General features: G+C 36.7%; 1 protein-coding gene across 3 annotated transcripts in view; it reads right to left on the bottom strand.

Moving 5' to 3' along the window:
• The window catches only part of LOC109835349 (probable inactive protein kinase At3g63330), a 47,248-nt gene extending 41,046 nt beyond the window's left edge, over positions 1-6,202 (bottom strand). Inside the window, exons 1-2 of one of the 3 annotated variants that reach the window (XM_020403325.1) lie at positions 5,856-6,202; positions 4,328-4,586 (exon numbers count right to left, since the gene is read on the bottom strand). In XM_020403325.1, coding sequence (XP_020258914.1) covers positions 4,328-4,586; positions 5,856-6,132 — 536 coding nt within the window. In that variant the 5' untranslated portion in view covers positions 6,133-6,202. Of the gene's footprint in view, positions 1-4,327; positions 4,587-5,855 lie in introns of those variants that run through there. The other 2 variants (XM_020403327.1, XM_020403326.1) reach the window with 2 other exon arrangements.

A 14,753-nucleotide genomic window follows, 5' to 3' on the forward strand; every position in this document is an offset into this window, starting at 1 on the left:
TTTCTCTTACTAACCCTAGCCCTTCTAGATTGCGCTCTCCGTCTTGTTGGCAGCCATCTAATTTGATCTATGGTTCTCCGTAATCATTGAGGCGAGATTCTTACAATTTCATGAAATCAGGTTGATTTACTTGTTACTGATTGGAGAACATTGTTAAATTAATGAGCAAAGAGCAATTAAATTGATTCCATAAAGTTTGAGATGCAATAGCTTCATCAATTTAAAATATTTGTGGTAATTTGTTAAATTAATGATTGTGCAATTAAAATGATATAAAATCATATACAGGGCATTAATTTATGAACAGTCGTTTCGCTAATTGTTATTTTTTGCATTTTTGGTGATTTTTGAATTGGGTTCTAGCTTGATTCTGGAATTAGGTTATTCAAAAATGGATTTTTTTTTCTTTTTTCGGTTATTAGAATTGGATGAGGGAGCTTAGAATACTCCCTTTGACAAGGGATTTAGGGATTAGGAGTCAAAAGTAGCAGCTAAAGTGTTACTTTTTATTGCATGGAACGTCATTGATCAAATACCAAACTTTGTTAAATTTGTTAAACTTTTCATTGATCAGTGAGTTGTACTAATTGGGATTTTACCTCTTTTTCTAGATGTCATTACCTTTTCCAACCAAATATATTAGAAAGTTATTAACTTAGCTTAAACCCCCAAATATTAGATGATAAAAATGAGGCTGAAAGAGGAAAATCCCCCTATTTGTTTACCTTCTTATGGTCTCAAGTACGAAAACCTCATATCTATATATGTTAGATTTCATGGAGAAAAATCCATCAATCGCATACTCAGCCGACATGTATCCACTGCGTAGCAGTTTCACATAAAAAATATGGCCACTAAAATAGCCAAATTTTTTATCTACTTTTATGATTCTTACTATGTACCAATTCATGCTTATATCCTAGAATTGTTGTCTGAAAGAAAATTTATGTGTTGTAGATTGTTTCATTCATGATTATTGTAGGACACTACAAGCATAAGCGGGGGTACCTTCTTTCCTCCTTAATTTCGTCTATGTTGATTCTATAGTTCTTTCCGTCCTCCATATCCAGTTAGTATATTCGAGAAGCAGATTATATGAACTATGCATTGTACTACAGTTTCATCTCGAATTTTATTTCTTGTAGATTTGTAATTGCGTACATATGAAAAATTTGGTTATTTTCCCTCAAAATCATGAGTCTGATCTTGAAGTTGAGACTGTTTATTCACTCAAAGTGGTTTTCACTCTTACAATTTTTTTTCAGTTCGCCAAACAACCATATTCAAAGGACACTTAGAGTCATTTAATAAAAAGATCAAATTTGAGTATAATTTGTTTTCTATCTAAGCTACATTTATCCACAGGAACTTCAATTTAGCTACTTTTGAAAAATATACTAAAGTTCTTGGACTGTTTTTTGTAACATCCTGCATATTGGATCGCAATTAGATAATGACTCCAAATACTAAAGTTCTTATCCTCATTCTTTATTTCTTTGATGTGATGCATGGTATAAGAAGCTGGAATTTGATGGAAGCTGCATAATATTTGTAGCCACTTCAAGTTAATGAACACTCCTTTCAGTTGAGCTTGTGATCAACCTCATGAGTTTTAGTGGGTCTAGACCTAATAAAGTCATTCTTGTTATGCTTGTCTTTTACAGTTTAAACTTGGAGTTCCTGGACCAATGTGAAGCCCTACAACAATCACGCCTTGATGTATGTCTAAATGCTAATCACTGTCAGGAACTTGGCCATAGAATTTTTATCCTCATTCTTATCCTCATATTGGATCGCAATTAGATAATGACTCCAAATACTAAAGTTCTTATCCTCATTCTTTATTTCTTTGATGTGATGCATGGTATAAGAAGCTGGAATTTGATGGAAGCTGCATAATATTTGTAGCCACTTCAAGTTAATGAACACTCCTTTCAGTTGAGCTTGTGATCAACCTCATGAGTTTTAGTGGGTCTAGACCTAATAAAGTCATTCTTGTTATGCTTGTCTTTTACAGTTTAAACTTGGAGTTCCTGGACCAATGTGAAGCCCTACAACAATCACGCCTTGATGTATGTCTAAATGCTAATCACTGTCAAGAACTTGGCCATAGAATTTTTGTTCATGATAAGATTCAAGCTGAATGTGAGTGAGTGTTTTTAGAGCTATTGCAAACATTTAGTGAGGGAAGCAAACGTTCAAGGCTTCCAGATAGAGAAAAGCTTCATAGGTTGATGTGAACTGGAGAAATCATTAAATCAATACAAGGGATACATCAGAAAGAAGAAGAGACTTGAGTTAGGTAGCAATATTGCAGAGAGGGGTCAAATTTTTGGCCAAAATTGTTACTTTTATAAAAAAAAATTGTAAGTTGGAAATGGTGAGAGACTATAAGGAATTAGAATATCTGCCAAATACGATAATTTGTATATGTGGCTGAGTTTGGAATCTATTAGTCTAGTTTTTGGGTTTGTTCTTTAATTTTTGCAAAGATCTTATAAATGCAAGCTTGTTGGATAATTATTGACAAGTGATAGAACCAAGCTCTTTCCTTTCCATTGTGTTTAGCGTCTACTATTGTTATCTTGATAAATAGGAGCTTGAACAATCTGAACCAAGAAATGCTAATTGAAAACCAACTTGACATGCACGGCAACACTAGATTGTTAATCAAATCCTTATCTAGAATTGAAATTTTGACACTTACCAAATAATAAATTTGAAATTGAGAATTTTCAAATTGAAATTACAATGATTTGCAAACAATGGAAATGAAATTGAAATTACAAATTTTAAATTCTAGAATTGAATTCTATAAATTAAAATCAAATCCATGAATCCAAACGCAACCTTAGAGGAATGTAGGATGCCTATATTACTAAGCTGAAATTCCGAAAGGAGGGGATTATGAAATCACAGAAATATGACAGTCAAAGAGGATTTAGGACTACAATGCAAGGTAGTAGTTCACAGAGGATGTAAAATGGATGATCACCGATTAGAAATCTTCTTAAAATATAGCAGTCAATAAGGGCAGCATTTCTTTTAGAGGATGTCAATGAGAGCAGTGTTGCATACGCAAAAAGACCATCTCTTTTCTATTTCTAGAAAAATTAATGCTAAATTTTTGCTATTTCTGGGACAAGGAACTCCACCTTCATTTTGAAATGATGGAATATTTAGTAATTCATTTACTGTTGGATCAATGTTGCATATGACAACTAACTACATTCAAAGTGTGTAACAAGTAACAACTGAAGAGGAGTCTTATACTGAAACAAGACTTTGTCCTACCTACATCTGTTGGCTAAACCACCAGCTCTATCAAAGACCATTTGATGCAGATCAGTTTCGATGGAAGTCCTTTTGAATATTGCAAAACCATCAAAAACTTTTAAAGTCAACTTATCTTATGGACAGAGTTTGAGAGGACAAAAGTAAATTAAAGAGTTTGTTAACAAGGACAATGTCAACTTGATTAATTTTATAATTCGACTACACATATATAAGCATGTAAACAACCGATATACCTCAATATTAATATTAACTTCTTCAGTGAATCTCATAAAATGAATTACATTCTCTAGATAACCATATTTCATTCCAACTCACAACCAGGGATCTTACCCACAAACTATCATCCTCCTAAGCAGTAATGTTTTCACATACCAGTTTTCACATACCAATTTTCAGACTACAAACAGAAGCAATCAACATTTATGCTACTCCTGATTATGAGAGCTTCCCGCTCAGGACAATGCAGATAGATATAGGGTTTCAAGCCAGTTACTTCCTACGTTAATTTTATTAAATGTCTGCACACCCTACAAGATTAGAGCCGCTAAGACTCATCCTTATCATTCAAAAGACGGAACATATTAAAGTGTCCAAATTTAGGCAAGGAGTTCTTGGAGGTGTTCCTTCACATCTGTCAGATGAAGTTTCAACTGCTTGAAACCCTTAAGTAAAAAAAAACTCTACCAGCGAAGCTCCCAGATGCAAATGAGTATTCCTTGTGTTATTAGCACTTACTTTCATGTATATGAAATAAAATGCATGAAAGTGGAACAGCAAAACATAGATTGCTAAACATGGTTACATGACAAAAGGCAAAAGCATGATGCCTCAGCATCATATTGGCCTAGTTAGGCTATATAATTAGTACTGAATGCATCCAATAGAACAATCCATGTGACTTCTCCATTGTGCATGATCTAGCATTCAACAATGTTAAGGAAAATATCCTTGCAGTATTATAACCTCACCATAAAGAAAGAGCTTGGTTGAGAAAGAATGTTTTTCAGAGGAGAAACATTTAAAAAATTACCTTTCCGGATCAAAGTTGTCCCAGATTTCCTCTTTATCTAAATCGAGCCCTTGGAAATTCACATTTGGTTCCATGCTGAGCGATAACATTCCATGAAATTTCCTCAGCACCACTGAGTATGTAACATCAAGGAGGAAATAAATGTGCAACAAGAAATAATCTACTAGAAGTCTTGAAGCCATATCACTTGCTTCAGCACCATTGTGACCATCAAATATTGCTATGATGCCTACACTGATCTCCTTGATACCTGTTCTCTCTGTGACAGTCAAGATAGATGGATTTCCATGATTAGGAGTAAAGGGGGAAAAGGAAAGTTTAGTATCATTCCTATTAATATAATTTAAATTTTATTTTAGCAGCAGAATGCCTCGCTTGGGAGACCCTGATTTTCTCAATAAGTTCAAAAGTTGTATTGTAATTTGCATAGGTGTACGAGAATGAATGAGTTAAGGGGTTGTTTCACTTGTTTGGTTCACTACAAATGTGATTGCAATGCAATTGCCAATTCCATGACACTATAGTTATTGCAACTACTATCGCATGCAGTTGTAGTTGCAGTTGCTTGGTTCATTTTCAAAATATTAATTTGTAGATGTGGTTGTTGTTGCATTGTTATATTGGGGTATCACGGTATTTGGAGTGGAGATTCTATTGAAACACCCCCATAGAATGGGATGATATATCACATTCATGTTGGTTAGAGGGTGAATTTGGGAATTACAGTTCGGGGTGGAAACAAACCGAACAATTAACAAACAGTTTGTAAATTGTTCGAGTGACTATTTAGTTATATTCGATTTGTAGTTCATTTAACACTAAGCAAATAATTTTCAGTATTCGAATTCATTGACGAATAGAATTTAACAAGTTGTATATTCAATTTGTTTGCTTATCAAGTATTCGTTTACATTTTGATCACTTATAATTTGTATTAATACACATATGATGTTATATTTTCAATCCACTTACATTTTGAGAAACTTATATATGATGTTAATACATATATGTATTAATACACATGTAAGTTCAATATAATAATTTTGAGAAACTTAAAGAATGTAAAATAAGTTTTCTAATGAAATATTCGAAAATATATATATACCTTATTATTATAAAGGAACAGTTTCCATTTATAAATTTAAATACTATTTGAAAATCAAATTCTTTAGCAGAATGAACATACTTTGATATTCTATAAATATTAATAAATTGTTTATCGAACAACGAGTATTCGAGTTGGAAATCGGAAAAATCGAGATATTGATATTTGAATTCGGGTCCAAATTCGATAATTTTAAACAAATACAAATATGAACACCCTAGTATTCAATTCGATCGTTTTCCACCCCTAATTACAGCTCAATTTCATGTAATTACACTTGTGTCCACTGCAGTTGCAGTAAACCATATGCAATGTCAACCTACTTCAATAAAGCCTCGTCCCACAAACTCAGACAAATAACTACAACTAGCAACAGGTAAAGTCGCAAAATTTACAGTAAGAGAAGAGAACCCAGATTCTTACCTAGGAATGGAATCTTGATATCGAGAGCGCAAACGGCACGATCCTCCTGATATCTCCGACGTCCTTGGACCACCGCCATCTGGCATCCTTCCGACGAGCGTTGGCGGCGTCGGAGATCGTCGGCGGAGGGGAAGGTCCAGCGAGGGCATTCTGGGGATTCGAAAACCGCAGGGGCGCCGCCCTCTTTGTATACTGCAATGCAATTTAGGGATTCGGCGATCGAAGAAGGGAGTATGAAGAGGATAAACCCTAGAAAGGAGAAGAGGGTTGTGGACATTTGAGAGAGAGAGAGGGAGAGGACTTCGAAGCGGGTGGAGAAGAGGAACTGTTGTGGATGTTGGGAAGGGATCCGTTTTGATATTGGGTTTGGGTATATGGATTATTGAGGCTAACCCATTAACCATTTGGGCTTATGTATATGCTATACTTTAATGATTAAGTATTTTTTTACTAAATTTTGTTCCTCAATTCTTTTTTGATTGTTTTTACTCACTTGTGTCTTTAAACTTTAGTACTATGATTATTTATTTTCTTTAATATTTATTTGAATGGGCTACACCAAATTTAAATTTTTCACGTTAATAATTGAATTGACAAAAAATAAATATAATCTAAAGCTAATTTGAATTTGCACGTTATTTTGATCGACATGAAACCAAGCTTTACTTGAAAATGTATAATGTTGTAAAAGTGAAAAACACTTGAAGAAATAGCGTTATAAAAGAAGAATGGATAATTAAAGCCAATAAGCCAATATGATTAATTAGAAGTGGGGTAGAATGAAACTAAAAAGAATATAAATTTTGTTGCTAATCATTGATAGACTTCAGAAAAAAAATCATAAAATAAAGATTAACACTAACTCTAGTATACTATTATATGATAAAAGCATCCACATAACCATATAAAAGTATTAAAAGAGTTCATAAAAATCTCTTCTAAAGATTCCTAATTTTCATCAAAAAATTAAGGTATTCTATAAAATATTCAATAATTTAAATTTGTGTTGTATTTATAAAGAGCCTTGATGGAGATGCTTTTGTTTTAACAGCTTGTTTTGAATGAACCATGCATATTAGCTTTAAAGTGTAATATTTTTTTTATCGTGTTATATGGATGTTTGTTTGGTTTACTTATCATTCTCTTTTTTTCTTCATTAAATTGTATCTTTAGATTGATATATATTATTAACACAATTTACGATGATATACATATCTTTTCTACAAATTTGAGATAGATATAAGGTGAATTTTATGTTTAGTGACCTTTAATAAGAATTTTAATTGTAAAATATGTTACCTTCATATTTAAAGATTTTGAAATATGACAGTATTATTACATGCTTATCTTTGATCGTGTCCCTAAAAATTGATCATTCGTTGGTAGTCATATCCCCAAATAAGGCTACTTGCAGGGTCGTGCCACTATATAGAAAAAAGAAAAATATTAATTTTTTTTTTACTTACGCTATGGTAACAAAGTATTATATGCATACTTTTTGTTAATTATAGTAATTTTTCTCATCTTATCTAGCTTATTATATCTCGCAATATAGTTAATCAATAGCTTCACTTTAGTTTCTATTGCAAGATTATTTATATGTAATTTTATATTAAGCTTATGATTTCTTTAGTATATCAAGAATAAAGTATGAAAATTTATAAATACTTACTAATTTTTCTTGTATCTTTCATGAAGAATGCTTTTTTAATTAGGACAAAATCGTTCAATATGTTCTTCAAGGGAAACTCGATCAGTGCTTCTTTGTCAGATATGCATTTTATCAATGTCAATTCAAGTGATTCATGAATGTTTCCGAATTTTGAGTTTATTTCCTTCACTTCTCAATTTGAAATAAAAACAACTTAGTTCTTTTAAATGATATCTCTGAACTTTCTGATAGTTTCTCCATACATAACTTCTTATAAAAACAACTTAGTTCTTTTAAATGATATCTCTGAACTTTCTGATAGTTTCTCCATACATAACTTCTTATATTTTTTACCCTATAAATATTATCAATATCTCTGAACTTTCTGATAGTTTCTCCATACATAACTTCTTATATTTTTTACCCTATAAATATTATCAACATTAGAAATAAATGTTTATACATTATAATCAATTAATTCTAACCTATTATATTATAGTCTTTTACTAATTTGTCTTCTATCAATGAATGTTATTAGTAAAATTATATGCAGTTCCTTGGATTTATACAATAATCTCAATTTTTAATCTATCATAAATTTTTAAATTCTTATTACTTAACTAGATAATTTTAATCTACGGTAATTACTATTTTTTACCGGCATCAACTTAGACTACTGTAGATGTTGAAAAGAGATGATAAATTTTAAATTGAAAATTAAACTTATATATCTTAATGTTATTATATCAAACATTTCCTCTTTTCTTTGCCAAATTTTAGCTTTTTGTGGTTTTAAACTTTTGAGGGTGTGTTTGTGTGTGGAGAAAATTGATTGTTTCATTGCGGGATTCATTACAAACTTCAGACGTTTATAACGAAAACAAAAATTAGTCTTTTTATAAGACCTTTACACAATGAAAACAAAACAAAAGTACAATTCTCTTCAAACAAACGTAGAGATCGTTTATCGGTCTTCTACTTGCGTGGGATCTTGGCCTGTGACGGGGATGTTGATATCCGTGGACCACCGTCGATCAGATCTGATTGCTGAAAAATTAGGCATAGCTTCGTTGATTCGCGAAGGAATCAAGAAGCCGTAGCGCTTATCTCGGTAACAGCGATATAATTGCTCTTCTTAAGATCACCACAACGGGGTAATCTTAAGGGACGAACACGAGAACTGCAGATCTGACGAGCTCTTCTTCTTTATGCCGATGAACTCAATCCGATCTCTCCTCCTCCTCTTTGAAATTCGTGCATCTTCAGTCTTCAGTCCGGCAGGGCTTCGCCAACGCTCGAGAATTCCAGCCCCCGAAAAAATAAAGGCCCTGGGGTTGTATTTATAGGTTCCGGGGAATCCAGGCGGTTAAAACCGCATAACCATCAAAAATCTGATTTTTTTTAGGGCCCAGGACACCCTTGAGTGTCTCAGCGAGGCCGAGACACCCAAGAGCCGAGACACCTTGGGGTGTCTCGGCTTTGGCCGAGACACCTTGGGATGTCTCGTTTAGGCCGAGACACCTCGGGGTGTCTTAGCTTAGGCTGAGACAGTCCGTTTTGCGTGCTTGTCCATTTCCATCGTAACGTCTTCATCCGAATTCGGATTTGAGTGATTCAAAGTGCGTTGGAAAGCCGACGAGGAGATCTATAAGCTCCAATGATTGAATCATGTGTGGAATAAATGAGACACGAGGGGTGTTCCGCCTTTCGTAAACGACGCGGGGTTCCCGATCAGCTTTCGTTCCTGTTATTCCGAAGTTCCGTTGCTTCACATGGTTCATTGACTCACTTCATGTGCTTGTTAATGTCGATTAAGCTTCTGTGACTCGGATAGAGACATTAATCATCTTCTCTCTGTCTCAAGCTGTGTGCGGGGACCTATAGGTAATTTTTGACGCCTACAGATACCCCCTCCAAAGTGTTTCAGTCTCGTTTGTTTTATAGACGAGCCTGAAATACTTTGGTTATGATTGGTTCAACCTTTAGTCAGTGTAAAAGGACCTGTTGTTAGCTCCAATTCTTGACTCCTTCGATTTTCAATCTATTCGATGCTTTGACGAATAGCTAAAGTTCTTTCGGCACTGCGTTTATCGTCTGGCCGTCGTCGAAGTCTCAAATCTAAAGCTGATGAGTTGAGTTTGGCTCGTATCGTTGAGTTGACTTAGAACTGACTATCTCCGTCGCATCGTGCTGACTTAGGGTTTCAGATCGCCATATGCTGACTTTTTGTCACAACGCGTTGACCGGCGTTGATCTAGGGTTACGCGTTGACCGGCGTTGACCTAGGGTTTCGGGTCACCTGACGTTGACTTTTTCATCGCAACACGTTGATTGGCATTGACCTAGGGTTACACGTTGACTGGCGTTGACCTAGGGTTTCGGATCGCCCGACGTTAATACAGTTTATACTCATACATTTGCTAGAGTATACACAGTTTAAGCTCTTAAGGTATTGGAGCACGGTGATCCCAAATGTCGGAGCTGCAGGACCAACCATGAAAGCTGATTTATCTGCATGTATGGATCTTATCCTGAAGTTGTTGGATGCTCAAGTCACGAGACCAACTAATGAAGCTGATGCGTTAATGACTCGCATTTATAGAATTTTTGGCAAATTCTCAGCCATCAACGGGTTTGATGAGCCTTTACCGACTACCGTTTGAGTCGGGCTAGTATGCAGATTGTTTAAGTCTGTTTCGCATGTGACGTTAAGCTAGAAGAGTTAACCATTTTAGCGCTATGATGTTGAATACGTAGACTTCGTCTTTCTCCCGTGAAAAGACTAAACAGCGACGTGTATCAGACGTTGACTTAGGATTTTTGGTAAATCCTCAGCCATCAACGGATTTGACGTGCTCTTACCGATTACCGTTTGAATCGGGCTTACATGCGGATTGTTTTAAGTTAGTTCCGCATGTGACATTGTGCTAAAGGAATGAACTCCCTTAGACTTGATGCTACAACTTCAAATACGTAGACTTCGCCATTGTTACGGGAATAGGCTACCCGGCAACGTGTGTTAGACGCTGACGTATCCCTACTTAGGCTTCAGGATAAAAGTCCCCAGACTGAAATTCTGGTGTCTTCTTCAATCGGTGAAAGACTAAACCGACAACGCGTGTTAGGCGTTGACTTATCCCTACTTAGGATTCAGGATAAAATTACCCGTACGTGTGAAGCACGGATTTTGGTGTTATGAATAACAACCTGCCACAATGTCAAATATGTAGGCTTTTGTCCCTTTTTTACGGTTAAGGACTAACCGGCAACGCGTGTTAGGCGCTGACTTATCTCTTCTTAGGATTCGAGATAAAATTCCTCGTGCGTGTAAGGCACGGATTATGGTGTTATGAATAACAACATGCCACAATATCGAATATGTGGGCTTTGGTTCTTTTTACGGTTAAGGACTAACCGGCAACGCGTGTTAGGCGCTGACTTATCCCTTCTTAGGCTTCGGAATAAAATTCCCCAGACTAAAATTCTGGTGTCTTCTTCAATCGGTGAAAGACTAAACCGGCAACGCGTGTTAGGCGTTGACTTCTTCAATCGGTGAAAGACTAAACCGGCAACGCGTGTTAGGCGTTGACTTATCCCTACTTAGGATTCAGAATAAAATTCCCCGTACGTGTGAAGCACGAATTTTGGTGTTATGAATAACAACCTGCCACAATGTCGAATATGTAGGCTTTTGTCCCTTTTTTACGGTTAAGGAATAACCGGCAACGCGTGTTAGACGCTGACTTATCCCTACTTAGGATTCGGGATAAAAGTCCCCAGACTAAATTTCTGGTATCTTCTTCAATCGGTGAAAGACTAAACCAGCAACGCGTGTTAGGTGTTGACTTATCCCTACTTAGGATTCAGGATAAAATTTCCCGTGCGTGTGAAGCATGGATTTTGGTGTTATGCACAATATCGAATATGTGGGCTTTTGTCCCTTTTTTACGGTTAAGGACTAACCGGCAACGCGTGTTAGGCGTTGACTTATCCTTTCTTAGGATTCAGGATAAAATTCCCCGTGCGTGTAAGGCACGGATTATGGTGTTATGAATAACAACCTGCCACAATATCGAATATGTGGGCTTTGGTTCTTTTTACGGTTAAGGACTAATCGGCAACGCGTGTTAGGCGCTGACTTATCACTACTTAGGATTCGGGATAAAAGTCCCCAGACTGGATTTCTGGTATCTTCTTCAATCGGTGAAAGACTAAACCGGCAACACGTGTTAGGCGCTGACTTATCCCTACTTAGGCTTCTGGATAAAATTCCCCGTGCGTATGACGTACGGATTTTGGAGTTGAAGGATGGTGTCTTCTCTTGGGGCAAAGACGAACCCAAAATGGGAGAGGAAGAATTTTATATTCTATCTCCCGAAACCGAAGAGGAAGAATTTTCTATTCTATCTCCAGTACAGAGGAAACTCAAAGTGGGATCTCTACCTTGAGAATCTGAAGAGTGAAACTAGGAGTGGGATCTCTACTCCGAGAATCGAAAGATTCGGATAATCCTAACTGTCGAAAGGTCTGATTACCGAACTAAAGGTGAATTCCTCGTCTATCGAGAGTGAATTGTGGTTTTAGCCCTAACTATAGGAAGGTTTGACCAAGCAGAAGTTTGAGACGATCCTAACTGTAGGAAGGTTTGATCGCTCGATTTGTGGGCCTCTCGTTCATTGGAGGAATCGAGAGGGGATTTTAGTTGTGGTCCTAACTGTAGGAAGGTTTGACCAGGTAGACAGTGAGAGTACAAATCACAGTGAGAGTGTTGACTTGTACAAATCACTCAGAGAGGGTTCCTGATGTTAAGTGACAAATACTTAACACGGAGGGGTTTAACAATCATCAATGATTAGGATATTAAAATTCCAAGTACTATGTCCGGACTTAACAATAGGAATGTTGAGTGCACAGACGCATTGGAAATTTGAGTGGATTCAACCGAAAGGAATTTTTTGTGATCCCACCGTCAATTAGTCTGATCGGTGGGGGATTTTGTGGTGGAAGACTGTGAGTCGTCAAACACCAATAGGAGTTTTGTGAGGGAATATTGATCCAACGAAGCGATCGAATCTCGTCTCAGCAAAAGAGTGTTCAGAAATCACAGTGGGGGTTTAGTATTTATCACTTTGTTTGTAATGATCGGGTTATCCCTAAGAAAATTACATATAATATTCTTCCAGGAACTTCCCGTTACATGAATCATCTACCCCTAGTTTCTTCGTGAAACTGGGTTTATCATTGCATTCGGCTACATGATCGGGTTATCCTTAAGAATATTATGTATAAAATTCTCTAGGAACTTCCCGTTAACGGTAGGAAACAGTTTAGACTCATATACCTATTGGAGTATCGGAAGGAGCAGCTTATACTCTTATACTTGTCGGAGTCTTGGAAGGAACAGTTTATACTCTTATACTTGTCGGAGTGTTTGCCATTCTCATTTGGCTTATCCTAGCGTTATGACGCCGGCTTCAACCAAGGTTTGGATGCTATTCTTTAAAGTAAAGCAAGTCTTGGTGGGATGAAGGATCCTCCTGTGGTACGCGGAGTACTTGTAAAACCCCGAAATTTCATAATGAGTTCTATGTGAATAAATAGTAATAAACATATCTGTTGTGATGGATAACCATATATACATAAGATATATATGTTTATCAGTGTTTGAGAACCCACCAGGTGTTTGTAAGTGAGAGAAATCGAGTGGTTTAGTGGCCAGCAGGAAAAATACTTGAATCAGGCATTTTAGTGCTGATCGGTCGACCGACGCGGTCGACCGGTACGGTCGACCGATCAGCGGTCATATTGTTTTTCCAGGTTTTCTTTTCGGGTTTTAGTTTTGGGCTATTGGGTTTCGGGTCGGGTTGGGGAATTGGTATTTAAACCAACTCAACCTAGGAGAGTTTCTCCTCTCCTCAGACGTAAAAACCCTAACCCCTTTTTCTCTCCCCTCTCAAAACCCTAGCCGTCACTGGTGATCTTTGAGGAGTTTGGAGGAGTTCCAGGGGATTTCAGCAGATTGGATCTCAGGAGAATCATCTCCAGAGCGTTCGTCATCACCCAAGGCGAGTATCATCTCGCCCAATCCCTCACCCCTGTTTTCTATGTTTTTTTTTGCCTTTTTAGGATTTTTTATGAGTTTTGAGAAGCCAAAATGGTATTTTTGTATAACAATGTTCTCTATGATAGGGTTAACAAGAATCAGAGGTTTCAGTATAATAAAAAAATCCACCAACGTTCTGGTTTATAAAGATCTAGATCTGAAATTTTACTAAACAAGAGTTAATCCATCTTTACAGTTATTAATACGTTTTTGATTTGTCTTCTCATGGATCTAGAATATTAAAGATGTGGATTTCAAGTTTGGGATTAGTGATTTATCTTCAGTATGATTTCTAAAACTTTAGAACTCCTATTATCGTAGAATGTTAAAAATTTTGTTTCAGGTTTCGAGCTGACAGAAACCCAGATTTGGGTTTCTGTCCGCTCGGCGGTCGACCGACGCGGTCGACCGCTGAGCTCGATTTGAGGTTTCGGTCGACCGCCCGTTATTTCGGTCGACCGCGTCGTCATTTCGGTCGACCGCCGATTATTTCGGTCGACCGTGACATTATTTCGGTCGACCGCCAGACTCGTATCAGAGATCGGTCGACCGACTCGGTCGACCGACGCCTGTCTGTGGTATTTTCCTGGTTTTGGGTATTTTTGTACATTTCACTCATATTTGGGAGTTTGACTGGACTATCTGACATTTGTATTTAGTCCTACTATGTATCCAGGCATGATGGATGACCTGAGGGTACCAATTATGGATATATACACTGATATGATTATGAATTGATATAAGTAGTTTTTTCACTATATATCACAGCGATACTTTTCACAGTTTCTTAGTCCTCGTGTTGAGCATGCATTGCTATTTAATCCTCGTGCTGGATATGCATTCACATCCGGTCCACAAGTTGGACAACGGTCACATCCGGTCCATGCGTTGGACAACGGTCACATCCGGTCCATGTTTTGGATAACGGTTATATTCGGTTCATGAGTTATGAACGTCCTCGTGTTGGACTGTGATTTATAGAAGTCCTTGAGATTGGACTGTGAGTGATGAAAGTCCTTGTGTTGGACTGTGATTTATAGAAGTCCTCGTGTTGGACTATAAATTCATTCCAGACCTCGTGTTGGACATTTGACACTTATTTTATGAGTTTGGAAACTACGACATGATGTTGATATGGCACTTA

The sequence above is a fragment of the Asparagus officinalis genome, chromosome 3 (assembly GCF_001876935.1).
Source record: "Asparagus officinalis chromosome 3, Aspof.V1, whole genome shotgun sequence".
Classification (NCBI taxonomy): domain Eukaryota; kingdom Viridiplantae; phylum Streptophyta; class Magnoliopsida; order Asparagales; family Asparagaceae; genus Asparagus; species Asparagus officinalis.